General features: G+C 32.9%; 1 protein-coding gene across 1 annotated transcript in view; it reads right to left on the bottom strand.

The window, feature by feature from the left end:
- The window catches only part of LOC143043723 (uncharacterized), a 30,957-nt gene extending 9,698 nt beyond the window's left edge, over window positions 1–21,259 (bottom strand). Inside the window, exons 1-4 of the mRNA XM_076215904.1 lie at window positions 20,973–21,259; window positions 8,450–8,693; window positions 4,407–4,523; window positions 2,062–2,698 (exon numbers count right to left, since the gene is read on the bottom strand). Coding sequence (XP_076072019.1) covers window positions 2,062–2,698; window positions 4,407–4,523; window positions 8,450–8,693; window positions 20,973–21,091 — 1,117 coding nt within the window. The 5' untranslated portion in view covers window positions 21,092–21,259. The remainder of the gene's footprint in view (window positions 1–2,061; window positions 2,699–4,406; window positions 4,524–8,449; window positions 8,694–20,972) is intronic.
- Window positions 21,260–26,690: the final 5,431 nt, after the last annotated feature.

The raw sequence follows: 26,690 nt of genomic DNA, 5'->3' as shown, positions 1-26,690 counted from the left end.
AGACACACATTAGTTTTCATATCGGAGCTTTCTATAGCACACTATACGATATTATATTTTTTTTCATTGAATGGACATGCGGCTGTCTATAAGTGCTTACATCTTCTTCATTTGACCCTTAATCGGTGGCTGTTTCATTTTGCAATCATATCACATCTTCTTATTTTCATATACGATGTAACAGAGTGTTTCCTTTTTATTTGCTCCTTCTATTGCAAATTGTAAATACAATGAAGTATGTTACATGAACTTAGGCCAAACTAAATATATATACATGTATAAACAGTTGTGTTTGCTGTCGCCCTTCCTAGCCTCAAATAACCATGCATACCCTGACAATTTGCAATGTTAAGAATTGCAAAGATAAAACATTTATTGAAAATCATTTTTCAGAGAATTTCCGAAACTATTTATAAATAGAACATTTAGATTATTTTTAAATCTAAATATAACTACCATAAAGGATAATGTATTCTTCAAGGGCGTATGAAACACGTATTTGTCTTATTTTGGCCTTATTTTAAAACACTTAACTACAATATATGGAGATGTCTTTGAAAGAATGTTGATCAACAGTGTAATTTGATCAATGTTGATTGGAAAGTGCCGGTTTTAATTTTCCCGGAAGCTTTTTTATCATCCGTTTAACAACCTTCAGACAATAAATTAGAACAGAAGAGTGCAAGAACGCTGCTATTTATATTTCAAACTCACAGATGGAACACTTTAATGCCTGTACTTTGCACAATTTAACATTAAAGAAGTTGTTTTCGAACAATAAAAATGCTAATACGTGGGAAGACAATAACTTTTAGAAATGTCATTACACTAATAAGACACTGTTAATTATTCTGCAATTCAATGAACTTCTACTACAGGACAGACCGCTCGTAAGTTAACATAATCTTCGATGAAATGGAAACGTGTGTATATCGCTAATTTAGATCTTCCACTTTTCGTGCGATTAGTTGAGATATAATTGCCTCACGTCCGACAATATTTTGAAAACTTAACGTGAAGCCAATTTAAGCTTCTGCACGTTCCAAAAAAAGGTTATTACACGTCATAGTGATCTAAAATATTCACGATTCGTACAAGTATAAATTACAATATATAGAGGTTTTTTTTCGACTTTTTTTTTCCACCTTGTACGTAATTTGGTACCCTAGGCAACCGATCGCGACCTTTATATTCGACAGCCTTTCGCGCCCCTATCAATAATATTTTGTTTCTGTTCCATACTACATCTAGAACAGGTTGATGAACATGATAATACATTTTAAACAGACTGATCTTAAATTGATATTAATAATACTATCGTCAATAACATTTGTTATACGGTTTCCCAAAAAACCCATGTATACTATATATTCAAAGACATGACAGAAGGGTCATGACATATCTTACACGCTTACATTCTGGTCTTTTTAGGAATCAAGTTGTTGCATTTTGTATTTGGCAAAGATAGCTCAACTAACGCAACCCTGTAATCTAATTACACATTTTGGCGGGATATTTAATCTTTAACAGGGGGCTATTTATTGTTCTTCTGTTAATAGATATATATATATTAAGAAGATGTGATATGAGTGCTAATGAGACAAGTGAACTCTCTATCTAAGTCACAGTTTTAAAAAGTTGACCAATGCATTATAGGTCAAAGTACGACATTCATAACGTAGCATTGACTCACACCGAACATGTCAAATTTTGCATCAAAACTAGTAATTCACATACCGTTCTTTCTAGACTGAAATATTAGTTGGTACTTTAACGCTTCATATAAAAGGTGATCAATTTTGATTATGTAAGATGACATCAATAGACGACATCTGAACACAAATAAAAAAGTTAAACCAACAAAACTATTAGAGGACAATGAACCGTTTTGAAGGTCAGTGTCCTCACATTTGTCAAGCTAGAATCGATCACTAAATTTAATCAAAGATGTAAATAATATCAATTGTGACTTTCAAATAAAACCCAACAATACTAAATTAGACTACTATGTAACTCGCATGTTAAACAAAGGAAAAAAGGCGGTGGAATTTAAACGCTTACCTTCATCTATCTGACCAGCGCTCAAGTAATGCGTCCCATTTTCTGCGCTGAGAGCTATATAAGCCATACCGGTCGTTGTTGCCATAGTGGATGGAATAGAGAACCAGATGAAACCAGCCAGTAAAAATCCCCATACTCCTTGAACTGGTTTCGCTGCTATTCTACTCTGCCATGATGCTTGGTCACAATACGTCACAGCAGACGACACAAATACTTCAATGACGCCATATAAAAACGCCACACCGGATCTGAATGTCAGATAACTGTGATTCGCGTTCTCAACGGGACCTTCTACGCACGAAATTGATTTGTACATGCGTGAAATGTCTCCTATTGATGCATATTCTGAGTCTGAATTGTGTAATATTTTGATTACAAATACAATTAACAAAATGAAAACGAGGCACGCGTTGAAGTATGAAACGTAAAACGTTGTGCCTATTCCACCAATCAGCGAGTACGAACCAAAAAGTATTGCCATTACAAACAAACAAAATTCGTCGGAAGCATCCCTAGTCAGTGATTGTATAGTTGCCCTTCCTGCCAAAAGTAAGCCAATCATGATTACAAGGTTTGTCACAAGAGCAAAAACACAAAACAATTTGTGTGCCTTTTTGCCAAATCGTGCATGGATAATCTGAAAATAAAGTAAAGTTTTAAGTTACACTGAATATGAAACAAGTGATGCAATGGCACCATAGTTGAACACAATAGTATATCAGTCGTGTAGATCAACATTGTATTTGATGTATTAAACGAAATTGAACATATTCGGATTGAAGATAATGCGGCTGAAAATAAAATGGCAATTATATTTAACCCCGCCTCATTTTTGCGCCTATGTTTAACTCCTCCGCATTTTTGCGCCTGTCCCAAGTCAGGAGCCTCTGACCTTTGTTAGTCTTGTATTATTTTTAATTTTAGTTTCTTGTGTATAATTTGGAGTTAAGTATGGCGTTCTCATTGTCACTGAACTAGTATATATATTTGTTTAGGGGCCAGCTGAAGGGCGCCTCCGGGTGCGGGAATTTCTCGTTGCATTGAAGGCATATTGGTGACCTTCTGCTGTTGTCTGTTCTATGGTCGGGTTGTTGTCTCTTTGACACATTCACCATTTCCATTCTCAATTTTAATTTATAATATCTAGCTTTTAAAAAAATGTAAGCACGAACTAGTTTAAAATTAAAATGGCAAAAATGACATTTAACACCATACGTTCTATGTAATAACTAGTTTCAAATTGCTGGTTATTTAATGACAATCCAGTGGCAAATACTTCATGTATGTTCAGAAGGAACAACAACTAATAATTAGCTGTCAAAGTATTTCATTATTTGTGTTATGGGCGGTTTCGTTAATGTTTAATCATATCTCTATGTTTTTATATTTGTAAATGTATGTGTCAGTGAAACTCTCGTTAGCCGAAGAAAAGGTACAATTAAAATGCAATACAAAAATTAATAATTACTAACTAATGGAATGTCTTATTTTTGGAATACCTGAATGCGCATTATATTTTATAAAAATTCTACACAAAAAATGCTACTGTAACAAATCTTAAAGTTTCCTTAAAATTTGTATATAATATAATTGTCTAACTCTTTAAATTTCTGCCATGCACTTTAGATTTAACTGTTTAGGCCACTATTGTTATTCACCAAGTACATGATAATGTTCCAGTAATAATGTAATTGCATGCTGGGTGAAACTACCAATCAAGTCAAATCGCTACATAAAATATTATACAATTATTTTTTTTCCAGGAAGTATTTCTTTTAATTTGTAGACTGAGCCACTGAGATAACGGTTTTTATTCGTTTTTATATAAAAATTAATGTGTTTGAATATAAAATTAGCTAATCTGTTTATATTTTATCTATTTTACTGTGTTATCAATTACATATTTATGATCCATAATTTATAATAAGGTTTATAAATATTATGCAAACGAAAATTGCAACTAATGAATACAGCGTGTATGTATAGGAAACATTTGTTAATATTCAATCTTTCATGGTATTGTGTGTTTCTCATCGCAAAAGACAGTAAGCTTTGGGCAGATATGTTGCTGTAGTAGAATAAAACAAATGATAGACTAAGCATCTTTTTGTTTTTGTTCTCATGTTTAAAAGCAAAAATGTTATGCATATTTTAATAATATTTAAAACATACAACCTACACATGTGTAGTCATTGTTTGTGACTCTGCTACCATTTGCTAGATCTGTTGTATCGGAAAATTCGACTTTTGATACGAAAAACTTAAAGTTGTATGAAACAGGAGAGCAACGGTCAACGGATAAGCAAAAAAGACATTACAGTAATGGATAAGATCATCTTGTTTACCTGTAAATAAGTTTTAGCACCAGGTGCTCTTGTTTTAAACTGGACAGAAAATATTGGAAATATGAAGATGTTAATCATAATCCCAACTGCATACCAAAATGGGCCAGCTATCCCATTCTGAAAAAGAAGAAAAAAGAAATTTCATGAGAAATGATATATTAGTAGAAGCTTATGCTATATTTTCTAATTTTTGTTTTTTGTACTATTGTTTGTCTTCAGTTGTCTTGTTTTTCTGGGTTTTTTTCCACTAACATCGTCAGTTTGTTTTCGACTTATGGGTTTAAATATCGCTTTGATATCTTTCGTCTCCCTTTTTTGAAAATGTCTCAACAAATTATGAAAACTGGAACTTTGATATTCATTTAAGTATAATGTCAGTATATTGTATCGTTTGACATTAACATAGTTTGCACTTAAAAGATATAGGTGGGGATATTATTTTGAAATCGTGTTGCTTTCACATTCCTTCATTTCAAATATTGAGCTAAATAAGATTAGTTCTTATTTATAGACTTAATCAAAATCTCAGGTACGCGGGTATTGACCTTGTTTAATGATGTAAACCAAATTGATTCGATTTCAAATTAAAATTATAATAAGAAGAAAGTTTATTAATAAGTTTGCGTAATATTTTGTTATTAAAGTCAACAAGCAAAAACCTCATAAATTTAGTGAAAGGTATTATAGATTCATGAATCTAAGAATAACCTTAAAAGCACGTATTGCATGTTAAAGCTTACATGTATAAAGTAAAAACACAAAAATACTGAACTCCGAGGAAAATTCAAAAAGGAAAGTCCCAAATCAAATGGCAAAATCAAAAGTTCAAACACGTCAAACGAATGGATAACAACTGTCATATTCCTGACTTGGTACAGGCATTTTATAATATATTACACGTCTATCAAATTAGAGCAAGTTAATTTGATATATACTAACTATACATTTCCATGTTTATAGAAATAAGACGATGTGGTGTGAGTGGCAATGAGACATCTCTCCTTTCAAGTAAAAATGTGCAAAGAGTAAACAATTACTTTTATAGGTCAAGTACGACCTTCAACACGTAGCCTTGGCTCACATCGAGCAGGAAGCTAAAAAGGGCCCCAAATGACTAGTGTGAAACAGTTCAACCAGGTACCTATCTTCTTTTAATATTATTAATCGCCGACAGCAGGTGGTTCACTCTGGGAACCCCATTATGATTCGACACACACCAAGAGTGCCATAATGGTGTAAAACACCATCAATTGATCAATCGGATGTATGATTGAACTAAGCTTTGTATTGCTCGTCCACCGTTGTCATGTGGATAGATACATGTAAATTATTATCGGCGAATAAAAGCTATATTGGATAAATTGTCTAGTTGTTCACATCCTTAATATGCATGAACTATTTGCTACTGGACACAAAGCAAAAAAGAAGAATCATCAACGTTTTCGGTTGATTATATGTTCTGACTATGTGTTTTTACGTTAACACCATATTACTGTTTGTTCATATTGGATACAAAGGCTACCAAACAGATATGTACTTATTCAGCAGATACTAAATATAGTAGCTGAGGGTGTAGAAGAACAATGGGAAAGTGACGTTCGTCCTGCATGGTCACTAACATGATAATGATAATAAAAGTTTAGCTAGTTATTCGTTTAAAAAAGCTTCATTAATCTTTTGTTCATTCCTAAAACATTTGAAATTTCGGTTAGTACGACTAGGTTATGAACTCTGATGAACTGGCAGAGTTGAACTTTGATTTCAAGTCTAGATTATACTAACTCTAATTCGTTTGCGACATTTAAATTGTGTATGCAAATTCCAAATGCATTAATGTAACGTCTTTCATTCAAGTAAATCTGATATTTGATTAAGAAATAGGACAAGATATAGATCAAATTCTGTAAATATAAGTAAAATGGTCTGAAGGCTTATTGAAATAACGAGTTCAAGTCGTTGAAATGTACTTAAACATAATTATCTCAAATTTATCTGCTTTGAAATCTTCAATACATTTATGTAAATATATATACAAAATTTCCTTGTCCACAATACAAATGTCTGGAAAAAAATACTTAACAAATAAAAGCTAAAACCGCCCAATAGTATGAAATGTACCCATATTTTGACTATTTTATTTATTGTGTCTGTTTATTTAACGCATCAATGTAAATATAACGGAATTTGATGAGACTGTCATTAAAGTGAGAGGGTTAGCGCTATAGAACCAGGTTTATTTCACCATTTTCTACATTTGAAAATGCCTGTACCAAGTCAGGAATATGACAGTTCTTGTCCATTCGTTTTTTATACGTTTTGTTATTTGATTTTGCCGTGTGATTATGGATTTTCCGAATTGATTTTCGTCTAAGTTCAGTATTTTTGTGATTTTACTTTTTTCGTCTGTTTAAAAGATAAGATTCCGCTGGTTGTGTTTATAAATTCCAATTTTCGAATGCAGAAAAGATAAATTACGAGATCAGATCAAATACTTAATGGAAAAATTTATAAAAAATTCCAGATAAATTAATTAGACATCAAGTATGTTTGCCGTCAATAAATAATCACATGTTTTACCATCCCGTTCACGCGAGATGTAATCCATATCGAAACATTTTGACGTTAAGTTGAAAAAAGTGGAATCTAAAAGACTTAAAGAGTCTTCAGTTGTTATCTACTCTACTTTGTAAGACAATATTTATTCTTTTTATTTTTATCAGTGACAAAACTTCCTAATTGAATTGTTCTGCAAATCCTCGGTTTCTATATTGTTTCCGTATGATAAGCATATTAACTTGAGGTACCAATTACGACAAAATTATTTTGTGTCTATGCAGAGTTCGAGATCAGCTAACGGGCCATGACTACCAATCAACATCTCGCATAACCAATCACTTTAAGTGTTATTTAACTATCGCTCTAATTGTGACCCTTGACTGTGACAAATGATATATTTTCTTTATTGATTCAGTGCGGGATATAATACGACATGATGCATGGGGGTCTGCACTCAGTCTGTAGGTTCTACATTTCTATTTTCTTAATTTTTTTCTGCCATTCTTCTCTATTCCATATTTATGGGGCATTGTTCTGTTCTTTATATATCAAACTTCATTGGTCTATATACATGTATATTCTTTATATCATAACACCCCATTATTCTATTATATAATTTATTTAATGATACTTTTTTGTGACCTAGTTTTCTCTTTTCTTAATTGTTTTCCATTTATTCTTCAAATTTTGTACATTATAATCTATTCTGTAAACCCTATCGAGACCATCGTGCATGATGTGTGCGCCAAACTTCAGTGGAAGAATGTAACAAAGACGTTGCCAGAACTCAGTTTTCATTTTTTGCAATCGCCGAAAACATCATTTTCACATTTCAGTCACTATTATGCTTCTGTTTTTTGTGTCTTGCATCAGAATATTCGTTGCTAAAATTCCAGTTATATGATTTTGAGTTTTTTTAATATCTGATTGTTTTGACAGCATTTAAAACTAATGAGTTTTTCTTTCAAATTGTTAACTGTCAATGTTATTTCATTTCATGATGGATTTTAATTTTTAAATACCATAAAAAAACACAGATTTAAGGTAAATAACTTCTAGACTGGCCAGGCTTTGGAAGGGTGATATGCATAACGAGTAACTATGAAATTTGTAGTTTATGAGACACAATGTTCATTCATGTACAAAATGGACGGCTATAGCAAGTTTATGTTCCTCATTAGCAAAGATGGGGCCTTTCTTCAGTCAGCGCTATTCTAGATAAATATCCTATCGCATTCGGCCAATGGTTTAATAAATTTAAATACAAAGCATTCCAATATATTTCAAAGAAGAGCAAATACAAGATGTGGCATGAATGTCAAAGATCAACTATCCATCAAAATTCAAATGAAGTGAATATAGGCAATTGTTGACAATCGTACGTCCTCAATCTACTAGAAAAAAAAACATAACGTACAGTTGCCTATAAAAGTCCCCGACATGAAAAATACAAAGCTAAACTATTTTGGTGAAATATTATAGTATACCTTTGTCGTCAAGGTGGCACTGTGTAAAATGTCACCTGGCCAAAACAGTTGAGAAGCAACAGTAACTGCTGTCAAACTAAGACTGACGTTTCCACCAGCATCAAACGTTGTATCCAGATTGTGCTCATCGTGGAATATATGCTTCCGAACGGCATTGTGAAACAGTGCGAGGATGATCGAAAAGCCACCAAATCCAAGTAACATAAGCAATGCTGACTCGTATCTGTCCAAAACTGGTTTCACCCTAAAAAAAGTTTTGTTTTAGTTTATATGACTTAGTTATAGTATTTTTTGTTGTGTTTTGTTCTGGTTTGTAACACAATTTGTTATTATGGTTGGTTTGTTCATCAATAAAACGGGCTCACCACATCTCATTTTTTATATTTACTGCAGGGTTTGTTACTCATGCTGTGTGGATTCAGTAGAATGTGTCCCCGTGCCTGCAGTGTAATACTATGCCCTTATATTTTCACAGTTAGGGGTGTTTTTTTTTGCTTGGGAGAGAGCTGTCTTCTTATTCCATTATCTTTATTAATGTGTCTTTTTGGTCTCTTTTGGAGAGTTGTCTCATTGGCAAACATACCACATCTTCTTCTTTTTTTATAATTAAGGGAAGGAGAATACGTTTTGTTAAACAACAGGTCACCATTTTATGTTTAAAGACAGGACAACATTTCATTTAACTTGATGAAAGAAAAGGATTATCTTTTTAAAACTGGTTATGATAGGGGACGAAAAACCAGTCTGGCACTAGAAAACGATGTTACAAACCACTTTCTGATAAGGTCAGTCTTTCCCAAAAATTCACATTATGTGTTCTGTTTCAACGTGGTAAAGGCATTTTGAACTGCATAACTTCAAAGAAAGATATTTGTATGCTACAAGTACAATTATATATTAAATGTTATTTGGTACACGTTTGGGTGTTTTGAGGAACACTAATTTCACATATTGTTATTTCATATATATAGTGTTAAATATTATATATCATATGACATATCAGTGTTGAAATGTTGATGATTTAACATTGCCGCTTCCTTTACCACGATAAAAACACTATACAGGTGCAAAGTTTGAATGGTAGACGACATCCGCGCGTTTCATTTACAAAATGACTCACAAGTGACGCTCGAATTATAATTAAAAGTCAAATAAAGTAAGAAGTTGCAGGGCATTGAGTACATGTACAGTACCTAATATTTTGAAAGGTTTTGCAAACTACAGACCATTCCTATTTGAACGTTTTAACACTTTTGTTTTTGGTAATAACCTTAATTTTGTGTTGGCTACCTCTAAATTTAACCGTTATCCGTGTATAAATTATATTCCATATTGAATTTCTGGTACATGTATATCGGTATATTCAATGCACATCTACGATTACATGTAGCTATAATATACATGTATGCGTGCATATTACTTATAAATAAATCTTCGGCGAGCTTTTCCCGTGCTTCGTGGCGAGTGTAGATACACATTTCTATGCACGATGTAGAAGACTTAATTATAGTATATCTTTTCTTTATCCTGCAATTTTCGTTGACGCTTTTTTGTGTTTTAATTCCAGTTATTTTCTCTGATTTTAAAAGCTTTTGATATTTGATTTAAGGTAGTACCAACATGCCCCTTGACTAAAATTAATTTGGCTCGTTTAATTTTCATTAATTTTTTACCCTTTGATAAAAATATAAAAATTTCCAAAAACTTGATCCACACACATTATGGGAATTTTTTCATAGGATATACAGCAGTTTGACAGACAGTTTTCGGTCATTGAGAACGTGATCAAAACGTGCAGCTGATTTTTACAGAGATATCTCCCTGTAGTGTTATGTACCACTTAAAACGTTCACATCCAATTCATCTGAAACACTATTTTCTTAATTTTTAGTTTGTTTTGTCAAATTTGTGGAATTATTTCGTGTGTGAATAGATGTGTTTTACGTGGATCCTGGATTACGGCTTCCGTTATTTTGCTTTTTGATTCCCAGTTTGTCATTTCTACCTTAATATTCTTAATTTTCTATTTCCTTAGTTTTCAAAACGATCGTAGGCAAAGAAAGAGACTTCTTAAGACTTTAATTGACCGTAAGATACACTTAAATGTCCAAGGCTTACACGTTTTTTTTCAACTTGGAAGGAGTTTTGTGAAATACGATGTTACATTTCTTATAAAATACTTTACATTATTTCCTTAAAGTTAGCAACGCTGGAACATTGGAAATCTAAGTCTCTTTATTCAATTTATATTGTTTTAGCTTTGATCATTTATCATACTTTATTGATAAAAGCAATATGACTGAACAATTGATCATGTGTTATTGGTTCGCTTCCAAACATGATGTGAGCACAGAATCTGTATTTGATTTGTCAAATTGTCAAATACAATAGAATTGAAGCATAGTCTAAAACATCTTTCAATTTGCATTCCCTTAAAGTGAATTGTTTCATTTTATTTTTTTTCCCGCGGAGAGGGGTAGCGTGTACGTTCAAGACATATAGAACACGGTACAAAACACTTTCCTTTGTTTTTGTTTTTGTGCTTAGTTGCTCATTTGTGACAAGTATACACACGATCTAGACGAGGAGAATTGTAATCGAGATCAAGCACTAAAAGCAAGGTCAGTACAACAAGACATATGACACAGTGAATTAGTGTGAGATCTTGTGGAAATTCAATAAACAGTCAATAAGAAAACTTAATTTCTTACACATATTAAGATAATGAAACATTGAATAAACAAATCACTTGTTCGAATGTTACACTATAACAAGAAATATCATTCAAAGACATTACACAAAGCAATGCATCAGCTCCTTGCTTAATGCCATCGGAGTATTGTGTACGTTATTGGGTCGGGAAATTAAGACATTATTTAAATCTAAAATACGTTTGATTGATGATGTGTTCCTAAGCTAGCAATGAATGGGTAAACTTCAATATTTAAGAATTGAATGCTTCTTTTTATAAATTTATTTAAGCGCTTCATTCTAAAAATGTGCGCACGGTCAACACTTTTACAACCCTATAAAGTTACAAAAAGAAGCATTCAATACTTATAATTACATGAATTTTATATATCTTTTTTTATTTAATTCGCCTGTGCACTTTATTGTTGGACCACGTGTTATCATGAATGAAAAGTTGTATTGAGCAATGCAACTGTTTACGGAATAACATGTGATGTGTAGTTAGCCAATCAGAATAAAGTATTATAATGAAACATACATCTAATGTAATTATGAAGGAAATACAATGCAAAGATCCTTTAACATTTGTTATGTCTAGGTTTTTTCCATTTCAATCCGTTAGCTAACTACATAGAATGTCCGTTGCACTTTCACGCATGGGTTTATTCGTAAAGTATTCCAATAGCGTGTCTTGGTCTCGTTTTATCGTTATGAACGATTGTATTTAAATTGTTGTGTATATCGTTAGTGTCTCCTCGCGATCAGGAGACGTTACGTATACATACGTCAAGAAGATAACATTCTTATGACACAAGTAACTAAACGCAATTTATTTGTACTCGCTGCGAAACAGGAGAAAAACTTTGCGAGCCTCGCTTTTCGTCATGTTTCTAAATTTCATACAAATAATTATATAAAAAAAAATTATTTTCCGACAATGCACATTTATTGTTTTTATCCTGAAATTTGCACTGAACACTTGCAACTTTAGATATTTAAAATTTAAATCATGGTCTCTATTTGTTTGTCAAAAAAATCGACATAGTTTAAACACGGACCGCTAAGAGGGCCTCAAAAAAAATGTTCCGGAAAAAAATATCCACATTACCGATAACTCAATATTATTTATGCGTGATTTCCTCGTGTATGGGCGGTCATAAGTTCGAACCTCGACTGGATAACACCAAAGACTTGAACATTGATACTTTAGTTACTGTTTCTCCGCTGAGCATGTGGTATTTAGTATTACCAACAGCTAGAACACAGCCGCGAAATTGCGGTCATTAAGAGCGTGGTTGAAAGTATGTAAACTGTTGTAGGATGAATTTTCAAGTGTAAAAGATGTATGCCCTGTAGAATTTCAGGAAAGGTATCAAAAGTAATAGGTTCTTGGAGACAGGACAACTTTTTGTTTACTGAGCCCTCTCCCTTTTTTCCAAAGTCCGTTTTAGATCTCTACTTAATCCTATAAGCGTCAAAACCGAGATTTCGAGTTAAAACCCAACATGTGGCTGCTGGTTCCAAAAATAAGTTAGGATTAGCAGGTTTTCTACCGAAGGTCGGTAGTTCTCTCCGGTAGACTTCAGCGTGTTTCAACAAAAAATAGACCCCCTCGATCATTCTAATATGACGTGCTTCTTTCGCTTTATGAATAAAACCATGCTCTAAATCCAATAATTTTTTTTTGCACATGCGTTAATTGACTATTGCAGAATAATGAATTTTATCCAATTGGCATGCATTTAATATATTTCATTAACTTAAAAGACTTCCAAACTCTTAAATGATGCACATGGTGTTACCAATTCATTTATTATGACTGTAATATGCTGCATTCCGAAATTAACATATTTGACCTAGATACTACAACCGTTCATGCTGGCTGTTTAAAACTCCTCCCTCTGAACAATCACAGAGCAAGCCGTTTGCTTCTTTCAAACAAAAAAAGGGAAGTTCATGGAAGAGCCTACACACTCGCTTTACCCTTATACACATCGGACATAGAAATAACCTTATTTGTCCTAATCAGATCGAAATAATTGATACAAGATTTACTTTATTGTAGTTTTAACAAGGGTAGGCATTATATTCGTGTTATTTTAGCCCTCACTGTTGCTCGGACAAAAATAATCACGAATATAATGCCTACCCATGTTAAAACTACAATAAAGTATAGCTTGCATCAATTATTTCTTAAATCAACATATTTAATAGAAAGGTGGATCTCTACGAAGTCAGGCTGCATGCTGTCGAGCAATTAGTAAAAAGACAATGTACGAATAAAACTTCTAAGATAAGCAATTCAATTTTGACAAACAAAACAATTAAAGAAAAAAATCTTGGATTTTTTAACCACTTATCTGATGAATAAAATTCCACAAGTATTTCGATCAATCGTATCTTTTTAACAAACGCATACTTTTAGTTATGTAATAGACTTATAATGTTTTCCTCATAGTAACGTCAAAGAAACTTGAAATATACAATTAATCTAACATGGGATTTTTTTCTGTTGAATAGCAATTAAGAATTGTAAATAATTAATAAAAATGACATTGCATGATATACAATTTAAGTGGATCCAAGAAAATAACACTCAAACATGCATACGATTTTAATATAAAGATATATGCTATAATCAACTCTTTGTAGAATTGAAACAAGAAACAAACGCTTTCATTATTGAAAACAAAATATATGTTTTTGTGCTTACGATGCATATCACTTTAATATTACTTTTTTTTCTAATTATTGAGTATTTAAAGAATGCACACACACAAATAACATTGATACACTATAAAACTAGACAAAGTGATGTCCCCGCACTCCACTCTGAAGTAACTGTAAATGAATGTAGGACTTTTTAAGAGTTATTGTTGTGTCTAGGTGAAACAAATGATGCCCCCGCAGATGCAATTTTTTTATTTTGATATACACAAGTTGAGCATATAGAAGCACAACGGTCTATATTTCACTGTGGGATGAGTTATCTAGAAAGTTAAAAACGCTATGCACCTGTTATGCAAGTATATACTCAGAATATTATCCTGACCACAGAAGGAGTTATATGGAATAACTATATACCCATAATTGAACGGACGAACCGAACGAATGAACGGACAGGTATAAAACAATACGTCTTCCAACTTTCTGTTGCAGGGGCATGAAAAGTACTGAGCCCTGCTTTTATATCCTTTACCTTAACAACTCGTACCTTTTAATTCTATATTTTCCGAACATGTACATGCAGTGGCGGATCCAGGGGGAGGGTTCCGGGGGTTGGAACCCCCCTTTTTTTGAACGACCAATTCATTTGAATGGGGATATATAGTTGGACCCCCCCCCCCTTTTGTCCTGGGTTGGGACCCCCCCCCCCCCTTTTCAAATGGCTGGATCCGCCACTGACATGTATTGAATAACTTGTATCTGCGTGTTACAAAACTGCAGAGATGAGATCGTGGCGATTGCAAATGTAACAGCTTTATACTATAGACCCAAATGGACTTTAATGTTAAAACTGCTACAGATCATGGTATGGCCTACCACAATTGAATGGTGTTTTTTGATAAAAAGTCTTACAAGTTACAACATATGAATGAAACATTCAGTTGGGTGCGCTTAGAACGCAATTTCGATGCAATTAAAACTAGAAAGAAAGCATGTGGTTATGCTTCCTTAATTGCGTTCTTATAGTACTTCAAATATTTGATATTGCAAATATTTACTATATGCATGCATTTATTTGCCACTGGACGATAAACATTATGCAACTAACAATCAATCAATAGAAAATTCTCTTTCTAACTCACTGGCATCATCCGACATGACATTTCCACGGCCTTGGCATAATCAGTATATGAATGCAAACTCAACACAAAATAAACATGTCAAGTTATATTAGTATTTCTATGTAAATGCATTTTACATATTGACCTCATCTGACCGATTGTTTACTTAAAGCTGCCAAAAAACCTAGTACCCATTCTAGGTCAAATTAATATCTGGTAAACTTATTATGAGAAGAAATGCAAAACAAACAAAAAATTAAGACACAGATATTTCTTTCTAATTTATTTACAACGTAGATCGCATTCACACTGCAATTATTCATGATCGTCATCATAAGCATATAACTGTAACTGCTATTTAACAAGACACATTATGTCGTCATTATTGGTAGAATGTGCTGCTTTATGTAATTTATAGAATAACTTTCACGTGTAAATGCAATAGTAATAACCGTAACATACAGCACTGATTTAGGGAAGTTTAACAAACATTACATGTATAAAAAAAGAGACAAATTGAAATCCCAGTTAGAGAATTGAATTACCATTCCAAATGGCTATGTCACAATTTTAAACTAGTGATTAGAGAATTAATATTCAAAATTCAACTCGATCCTTTCTCTTGCGAAGTTTGACCCCTCTATATATATAATGATATACAACTTCACGAAAACCGAACTTTGCTGAACAATATATCATCTTAATAAAGATTATCCTGTAAGATTTGTGGCATTTAGGAGTAAGACTGACCATCTTGCAGTCCAATTAATGCGTCCGGATAGGGCGACGGTGACATGTCTTTCTTGGACTGTTACTTTGTGAACTAACATGTAAAAAAATCTGGCTCAACGGGGTCGGTCTGGTACAAAGTAGGGGTCAAATTCATACTACAATAACATGTTCTCATTCTGAAATTCATGTGATATTTGCCACTGGATGCTAAACACCTATAGATCATCTTCAAATACTAATTATGTATTTCCATTAGCTTCAGAGCTTTGATATCTCAGTGAGTGCATGTTTTTAGAGAATAAGATCGGCTAGCATTCTACTAATTCTACATTGATATTAAATCAAGTTTGAAAATGTAAACTTTTGAATGAAATTTGTTTTTTTAAATGTGACAAATACAACAATCAACCCATTACATGTCATCGATGCGGAGACAATTATTTACATTTAATAACTTATTAAACATCGAGGAATTTTAGAAAGATGTCGAATAATATCTAACTGTCTCTGTATCTCTCTCCTTCTTTCTGTCTTACTGTCCAAAACGTGAAATCAGGATTAATTTTAACCCGAATAATTCAGTCGTTATATTCCGCTGATCTACGAAGCCTACATTAACCTCTTGTGGGAGAAAATCGGACACGAAAAGGGCTTGAATTATTCGAGTTAGATTAATTTATGAATAAATTATATCGGCACAAACTTCTAAACGAAAAAAAAATCGATGCAAAGATGTTCCTTTGTGATATTTTTGGCGAGATAACAATCAAAAATAAAAACCAACCAAATATATATAGGTATTGTTAGTAAGTACAGATAAATCAAGATTTTATCCAAGGTTGATATCTTTATTTGCAATTGATATGTTACAAAAGGATTTAAAGCATCAATAAATTACATCAAAAGACGATATATGTATTTTCAGTTTGTAATTTATAGCAGTGACTCGCATTGTAAAACCTTTGTTATTATAGAATATAGTCAATATAAAAAAGAAGATGTGGTATGATTGCCAATGAGACAACTATCCACAAAAGACCAAAATAACACAGACATTAACAACTATAGGTCACCGTACGGCCTTCAACAATGAGCAAAGCCCATACCGCATAGTGAGCTATAAAAGGCCCCGATAAGACAATGTAAAACAATTCAAACGAGAAAACTAACGGCCTTATTTATGTAAAAAAATGAACAAAAAAAATAATATGTAACACATAAACAAACGACAACCACTGAATTACAGGCTCCTGAGTCAAATCTACACAAATACATTGTGTGACCGTGTTTTCAGCATGTAAAAAAAAGAAGAAAATCAACCAAATATTGACTATTTTTACTATGAAAACCGGCAAAAATCAACGATGTAAAAAGCATAGCCCCAGGGAACATTTAAAAGTTGAAAATTTCTGAATAAAGACCAAAAAAACAAACCCAGAATAACTAAAATGTCTTTAAATAAGGACAAGTAAGATACATAAATACTGCAGTTTGGTGCATATGTTTATATTGACAATTGGTATGTCAAATCGGATTTAAAGTATCAATAAATCATTTCAAACGATTCTTCAAACCTTATTCAGTTTACAATTTATCGCGTCGGCACAATTGAATATACATATATTACATCAACATTAATACGTCAATTCTCACTATGTTGTTAATGATTCAAATATTAGAACACACCATCGATAAATATTTCAACCTTGATCGTATTTTTGTGAAAAGGAATGCACTCAAAGTGCATTTCAAAAGAGTAGACCGAATAGTTCAAAAATGCTTCGTGTAAGCAAGTTTAAACTGGACCCCTGTTGTCGTTTCTCTTTTATCTACACGGAAGGTATCAAGCAGCGGGTGGCCAGTTTAAAGTAAGTTTGGACAATACAACAATACCACGTTTAAGACTTACTTTATAGCTCATGGTAGATAAAATAAATAGAAAGAGGGGATCAACGTCAAAAATGAAAATAAAAAGGAACAAACGAGATCAACGTCAAAAAGACGACAATCTAATCCACATATATATATGAAGTTTTAGTAGCAATACTATTGTATTGCATTAGCGATCAAAAAATCAACAAAACAAAATAAAAGTCACCAACAATACAAACAAAACTGTAAAAAAAGATTGGATTTTTTCCCAAATAAATAAACTACTTTTAATTACATTCAAATGCACTAAGAAATAAGCCTCCGTCTAATCTCAATGAAACCAGTTCCATAATTATTCTAACACTTGAAAATTGCAAGTCATGTCAAGTAAATAATACATGTTCTATTGTCACCATTTCATTAAAATAATAAAGATGTTTAAGTCAATGAGAAACTATCATATTTAAGCACATATTCAGTGTCGGGCATTGCACAGTATGCCCAATATCAATAAACCGAAGGCCAACTTAGTTTATACAGCTCAGTAATATGAGACAAATTATGAACTACTTATTTCGCATCCTGAAGCTGATAGATGACTATTATTTTACGATCTGTATACCGCTGATGACTTTTATTATATATTTTGCTGAATAGTTCTTTATGAAATTTTCTACTTCATTAACCCGTCTAAATGGTATTTGTTGTAACACACGTTATATGTGATCGGAAAACAGAAATCTGTTGAGAAAGAAAATATCATTTATATTAAATTTCATTTAGGGGTCAACCATTTGATTTTCTCGGGAAGTATTTTGAAAATGAATATTTTGGCTAGGTAATAGCAGGAAATAAATAAACTTGCATAAGACAAAATGGAGAAGAATGTTTTGCAACACAATATGCAGGAATCACTTGTGTGTAATAGAAACAGTAAAAAAAGGAAATTTGATGCGCTACTTTGGTATTATAATTTATTTTAAAAGATCATCTTTGGCAAAGGAACATTCGGCAATCCTCGGTATAATCCGCTCTCTCCTTCTATCGTTAGATGAGGGTACGGAATCGGCCGAGTTGAGACGAATGGCAAAGGAAGTGTATGTAAAAGAATTATAAATATTAGACGCAACCATTTTAATAGGTTAACCTTACAGTCTTGAAAAGGGATAAACAAAATGTCACTGGCTGCCTACAAGTATAAAACAATCAGTATTAATTTCGTTCGAAATAGTGCAGCTGGTATATTTAATGTGCTAAAAGGGGAAGAGCTCCAAATGTTTACGATAGACTATACTGGTACAATGTATATGGGTGTGAATATCTTATACGAGAAATACTGAATATATATATCAATATTATAGAAGTAGTTGCCTAAATCGTGAAAACTGCAATCTTTCAGTTTTACGGTTGTGTCAAGGTTTTTTGACTATCTGAGCACATTTTTTTTTTATCTTTTACAATACTTCACACCTTCAAATTTGAACCCTTGTTAGTTTCTTAATCTGAGGAAAACAAATAAAGTTGATAGTTAAAAAGATAAACTTTTGTTAACGTCAGATATCAAACAAGTCAACATTCAAGACGAAAGCAAAGTAAAGAACATAACACAAAAGTACGTTCTGATAGCGAATATGGGTACATTGGTAACAGAAAGATATATACATTTGTAGGTCATCTACGGACCTTTCAGATACTTGTGTCGTGTCAGGAGTTCAATGACCCACAGAAAACACACATACATGTACCTACCCTCCAAGAACGGTGTATTAAAGATGTTCTTAAGTGAAATTAAAAACATAATCTATAATTTTAAATTGATACTTAAAGTCAGAAGAGCATTTATTGAGTAAAAGACGAAATAAACAAAAAATATTGATAGGTTATGCGCGCTCCTTTTCGAGATATTTAACACTCTTAAAAATTGGTGGGTAAAGGCTAAGTTAACTCGAACTTTTACCCTATATTTGCAACCATATCAATTGTTTTGGTTTCAAATCGAAAGAAAAGAAATCTAGAATATGCTAAAATTTTGATATTAACATTTTTTGAGCTGTAAAAGTATTTTATAAAAAGAAAAATGGGTAATATGAGGCCATTCATTTTGTCAAAAAGTAGTCCGAACATTTGACAAAAAACTCCTAAACCTCACCGAAGTACATCCTTATATCAAACTTCCCAATTTGACTACTCACACATCCCGCACAATCGAACGAACATCTTTAATGACCGGGGTACTGATATGGAACGTCTTTATGTTATCTATGGACCCTTCATATATAAATTTGTTTCAGGAGTTCAATGACCCACAGAAAACACTGCATCCCCCAAGAACAGTCAAACGAACATCTTTAATGACTGTGGTACTGATATGGAACGTCTATATGTTATCTATGGACCCTTCATATATATATTTGTTTCAGGAGTTCAATGAACCACAGAGACAGTTGTATTCTCTTAGAACGTGTATATAAATCTAACAATTTAAGTATTCAGAACTTCTTCACAATCAAGTGAACGTCCACTTATTAGTCTAATCGTCATTGAAAGAAGTCAGGAATAAGGCCAAATTACCATATTTCTAAAGCTTGGCCAACCCTTGTGTTTATGCAACAAGATGGACGCCCCTCTTGAACAATAAAGGGGTTTGCTGTTGGTCGGAAGGAGTCCATTGAATACCCTATTTCTATTAACAAATGGTTGGCAGCTGTTCATCATAACTGTCTAAATCTCTCAAGACTTCAAATATTGGATTTATTGTAAAATTGTTTTTAACCTAAATATACATGAAATATTTGTCACTGAACGTTCAACAAAAACAGTCAATTGATCTTTCTTTTTCCCACAATCTAAACATGTACAATTTAGGCAAATAAAAACAAATGAAAAAAGACCATAACAAAAGGTTGAAACTGAATGTTTCTCCCATCTGAAGGCGACGGGTATCCTCTTTAAAAAAAAGTACTGCCTGGTAAACTTCATCTTAACAGAGCATACCGGACAAAAAGTTGAAATCACTTGTGAACGAATAGTTATACTATTACAGTAATATTGTTAATTTTTTTTTTATGTATTATACATTTAATTACATTGTAATATTGCTTATAGGTATAGATTCAAATGTTTAATATAGGAAAAGGAAAGGGAAAACGATAAATTAATGAATAACATTATAAATCTATACCTACCATGCATGAAATTAGACTAACATCAGTTGGAGAAAGTGGTGTACGAGTACATACGTATAAAAAGAAACGTATGATAAACAAACAAAAGCTTCAATTCAAATGGCCAATATTTAGCTAACATCTGTTGTAAAAAGGACTGAAAGAAATGCGAAAAACTTGATTTTTTATTGAAATAAATCTGAACTAATACGTTTGGTTTTTTTTTTGGAAAAGTCAATGCAGCTGAACAATTAAAGGAAAGAAAAAAAAACTTACCCAGTTTTTCCGGAGGCTGGGTTCAGATTCTGTGGACATGTTTGCGTAGTATTGCATTCCACATACCACAAGTTAAGTCCAAAAACTAAGAAAATTATAAAACAAGTCCGCGTACACATTTTTACACTCTTTTCACTCTCAGCATACCAAAACAATGTCGATTCGTGCCAAAATCTTTCACATATTAATAGAATAAAATTAATTAGTACTGTGTCATTAATCAACTATGAATGTATAGTACTTTCGGTAGCAAGTGTAAGATAGTATCGCAAACTTAGACACTTTTACTTTTCATTATCTTATACGTTACTTTACCATAGTTCGAAAAACTCCCATAATGTAGAGCTCTATCTATAACGAGTGTAATCTGATCGATATATAAGGTAAACTGATCGCTATTCATTCGTTCGTACTATCTATAAATACAAAAAGGGTAATATATTTATCTATCTCTCATCCTTAGGAAACTGTCAATAAAGATTTACGAATATTAAACTTTCAATCTTTTCAATAAATTATTCGCGTGAAATTGTTATTAACTCATACAGATATTTTTTTTATAACTATCTTTCAATTCAGTCTTTCATTTTATGATAATTTATAACATTTTTATTTACTAATTTACATTTGGTAATAAGAAATTAAATTAATTCATAAGTTAAAAACGAGATAAAATTTCATGCAATAGTTTCATCATCTATAATATTGTTGAAAAGATTAAAATGAGAAGGCAATACAATACATGCATTTAAATCGTATGCATTCAAAGTAATCTATCATGTGTTATTACATATACATATATGGATGCATTGAAAATACCGCAATGAATTATTTCTTACAAATAAGACAACGACCGACTCGATTCTAAGGATGAAAGGAGAGAATTTCAAACGCCACTATTAGAGGAAGTGCAGGTATATGTGATAGGGGTATTACATTTTGTAGTGCACCATATTTGAAGAACCCTCAAAGAGTTGTCGCAATGGTCCTTTAAAGCTCAAAGAGGTTGACACTATCCCTACACAGATATCAAGTAAAAGTTCATATTTTTACATGGCATATATTCATGATTATGTACCCAAACGGACATCTCTCTTTATCAAGCGTGCTACTATCGAGCGGAGGAAGTTCACGGATACCAATTATCGTGGCTTTCGTGGATACAGTTGAACCAAAATTAAAAGTTCAACGAATGACAAATCTATTTATATGCAGACTTCGGCAAAACCACGGAATCAAATATCCCAAAACATGTAAATTTTCCTTCACCCGAGAAAATTAGTACTTAAATAAAAAAGATATCAGTTTGGTTAAATTGTGTAAATTGCTATGTCAAGGCCTCATTCGAAACTTCTCTCATATCTCAAGACAAATGCAATGGTGATTAAATTATGGCTACCAAGCGTGCAATACGTTTTTTTTTCTGTGGATAAACCGCCATTACATGTACGGTCGTGGATAAGCTTTGATAGCCAAAACTATGCAAAGTTTCACTTTGAGCACATAACATAAAAAAAAGTGTCCCAACACAGAGCAACATATGATTGAAATAACTATAAATTCCGTACGTCCGATTTGAACGTTCTCGTTAACGAGAAAGGTTTAAGGAGGTAGACCTAGGTTAAGGGAAATCATCAGTACGTTTGTGTCAACCATTTTAAAAAATATATTCTAAGCTTTTAGGTTACATAGATTATTTTCAATCTGTTTCAGGTAAATGCTAAAAAATACATTGATGATCTTTACTTTTACAAACGCTTAACTGATTCAAAGAGTTATCTCCCTGAACCAAGGTCTACCCACTTAAGATAATTTTGTAATAATTAAATAACGGGAACAAAAGGAGGTATTGGGTGTTCTTATTGGGTGCTACATTTCTCATCAGCGTTTAACTCACATCTCCTTTCATTTGTGTATACCGGAATTGTTGTTTATTTAGAGGTCATTGGTTTTTTATGTAAATGTACGAACATTCAACTTCAAGGGGGGGAGGGGTGTATATCATGTATTTTTTTCCTAAAAAACTATTCTGATCCCAAATTCTGAGAAAAAAATATTCTGGTCAAGCAGATGACAAAAAAAATATCTTCTTAATGCAGATTTCCTCATTACCTTAATAAAAAATCTGACTCAGAAAAAAAATCCCCCCTCCTCTTGAATTTAAACGCTTGCTCCCTAATAGGAAATCCTACAAGAACAATTCTATAGATATTTGGAACATCCAAGTGATGTTATTGCATCATCCTTTTCCAACGATGTTTACGGTTAGATTGTCAACTTACTTCAGAAAAACAGATTTTTGCGTACCCGTGAGTCAAGTCTGCATTCCGGAATATTAAAATAAAACGAAATTTACAACAAAGGCTACAACGTCGTGTTAAGAAATATATTACCTTGTTTCCAATTTTTAAATTGATCCATACGGAATTTCTTAGATTTGCATTTTTAATTGATTGGTAAATTTCACGAATCAGTGAAAGCTATCCAGTTTATCGTGAAGATCATACAATAAACTCGACATAAAAATTATTGAATAAGGGAAATACAAAGAAAATATTTAGATTATTGGCTAACATCATTAAAACAAACAATGTCTCGTGGTGAAAATTTGTTTTAAAAAAGTAATAAAGTAGCTAGAAATAAGATCAAATTAGGTTACATTGTCAATACAATACGGCAATTGAAAAAAATATTCATAAAAGTGATTTGGTTCTAATTAAGTACGGACGTCTGGAGGTAATATGGGGTTGAAAGAGATTATGATCTGTCGATTAATATTCCGAATTCCTAATGAAGTCTCTATTCTGTCGATTTATACTGTATCTCAACATTAATTTACCGAAATGATAGCGTATATATGAGTTAAGTGTGTAAATTAAGTATAAAACATATTCTATTTTGAAATTAAATACATCTTATAGCCATGGCGTTGTCAGTTTATTTTCGATTTATGAGTTTGACTGTCCCTCTGGTATCGTTCGTCCTTCTTTTATACAAATTGAATATAAATTCACATTGTAATAATGCTTAAAATTGTGTGTGTGTTGCTCCTCTCTCTCTCTCTTTGGGGAGCGCAAACCCCGAGTATCCGGAGAATAGACTTTGGTCAATATCATGGTCATCTGGACTTCTCTCATCAGGCAGTGAACTAACCATGCTAACAATATATGATTTAGCTATGAGGGATGTACAAATACGCAGCCACGTATCCCGTCGAAATTTGGACATAAACCAGACGAATGTCAATGACATGCTTTCCCTGACAGTAATCATTTAAAGGGGTCTGTAGGTGATTCCTTACAAAAAAATGTTTTCACAAATGTAAATATAAAAAAGAAGATGTGGTATGATTGCCAATGAGACAACTGTCCACAAGAGAGCAAAATGACACAGACAGTAACAACTATAGGTCACCGTACGGCCTTCAACAATGAGCAAAGCCCATACCGCATAGTCAGCTATAAAAGGCCCCGATAAGACAATGTAAAACAATTCAAACGAGAAAACTAACGGCCTTATTTATATAAAAAAATGAACGAAAAACAAATATGTAACACATGATAAACAAACGACAATCTATGGGAAATTATCATCATTTGAATGCCATTCTGAAGAAAAGTGTACCATAACTTTTGCTGAATAGGATATTTTCTTACTGGTTATTAATAAATACTGACATACGAATACGTAGTAAAAAGTAATTTATCTTCAAGAATTGAAACTAATAAATTACATTTTGTTCAATAACAGTAACACATGCTACAAATGTAAGCTTGAATGACATTTACAAAATCATATAATTGACATTTTTTGTTGAAATACAATGAATGAAATCATCAGCCTGTTAAGAGGTTAAGAATTTCAACAAATAACCTCGTGTTTGAGTTGTGTACGTGCACAGCAGGATATACTTGCAGTGTACACGCAACTTGGTTCTTTCTTTTTCTGTTTTCTTTATTATATACAAGAAATGGAATTTACAATAACTATAATTTGTATGAGGTTTTGTGCTTTCTATATATATTTACTGATGTTCAAATAGTGTCATTTTCATCAAAGATTTTTTTTTTGCAAGGAAACAGATGTATAAAAATTATACAAACACAAAGCATCACATCAAAATTGTATAACAAATAACAAGTATTCTCGAGTTTTGTTCGCCCCCACCCCCTTTTTCTATTTTATTTCTATTATTATTGTTTTCACTTACTGCAGTGTACATTTTTCGTCAATTTTGATACAATGTACATGTATACAAAAAAGTCATGCATTCCGTTGTACGGAGCCCTGTTGGTCTCACACAGATTATAAAGTATCTTTTAAAGTCCTGCGCTGAAGATGTGTAAAGTCTAGCGATGGAGATGTAAAGTCTAGCGCTATAGATGTAAAGTCTAGCGCTGGAGATGTAACGTCCAGCGCTGAAGATGTAAAGTCTAGCGCTGGAGATGTAAAGTCCAGCGCTGGAGATCTAAAGTCTAGCGCTGGAGATGTAAAATCAAGCACTGGAGATGTAAAGTCTAGAGCTGAAGATGTAAAATCAAGCGCTGGAGATGTAAAGTCTGGCGCAGAAGATGTAAAGTCAAGCGCTGGAGATGTAAAGTCAAGCGCTGGAGATGTTAAGTCTGCTGTTGGAGATGTACAATCAAGTGCTGGAGATGTAAGTAGAGCTTATACTGACTGGAGATCATTATTCAGCTATACAATGTATTATTTTAAAATAGGCTGGGGCGTTACCTTTTGGGGTTAAATATGTTTTCGTAGGTAAATAATATTGCTGTGGAACTTCTTTGTCATGAGAGTGAAATAGTCTATAGAGTATTACTTTCTGTTTGGTGGATTAGTGAAATAGAAGTCAATTACGTTCTTGCTCAATTCTGTGTCGCTTTGAAGGTGTCATGATTTTCATCCTCAGCCTAATCAATGTGTTAATGTAATTTGAATTTCAAAATGACTGAGCGACGTTTTTTTTTCGACGCACTGGTCAACTCCACCATAGCGAATCACATGACTATGATAATCAGTAGATTCCAGCGAAAATGTCTTTAGAAGTAATGAATTGTCGCATAAAAATTAAATACTAGAGTACACGGGAAATGGCAAAGTTCATGATCATGAAGTCCGCTCTGATTAATCATTTTCCAAAAAAAAAAAAAAAAAGGCCGAGCAAAGGGGGGTACGCCCTTTACGCCCCCCCTCTGGATCCGCCACTGAGCATCAAAAAATATTTTTCATGAAATATTAGTTAAACCGCCGATACATCACTTTCAATTCATCATTCTTGCATTGGCAAAAGCCAATTTTGTCCGGTATAGAACCAGTCTACGATTGACAAAGGGAAGTAATTTGTTTAAAAAGTGTGTAATAACAGAATCTACTCGGTAATTGGCAATTGGACTATTGGACTAGTGGTTAGCGCATCTGACTTCTAAACACAGAAGTTCCTGGTTCGACCACTGCTCCGAGAAAAAACATTCAGGGACTGAATTTTCGACTCAACCTTGACACCATTTGCGAGTATGGTCTTGAGAAACGATGATAGTCCGTCGGAAGGGGACGATAAATCATTATGGCTGACCCATGTTAAGAGAGAGCCATATCTCCTGCACGTAAAAGACACCTTTGTAGATTTCGAAAAAGAGCAGGCTAATGACGGCTACAAGGCAGCACTCGCACCAGCAAACTGGAAAGGGATTTATATAAGTTGCAATAACTTGTTTT

Source organism: Mytilus galloprovincialis, chromosome 8, assembly GCF_965363235.1.
Source record: "Mytilus galloprovincialis chromosome 8, xbMytGall1.hap1.1, whole genome shotgun sequence".
Lineage (NCBI taxonomy): Eukaryota > Metazoa > Mollusca > Bivalvia > Mytilida > Mytilidae > Mytilus > Mytilus galloprovincialis.
Note: the sequence above shows the minus strand (reverse complement) of the source record. Positions and strands in the feature narration are given on the sequence as shown.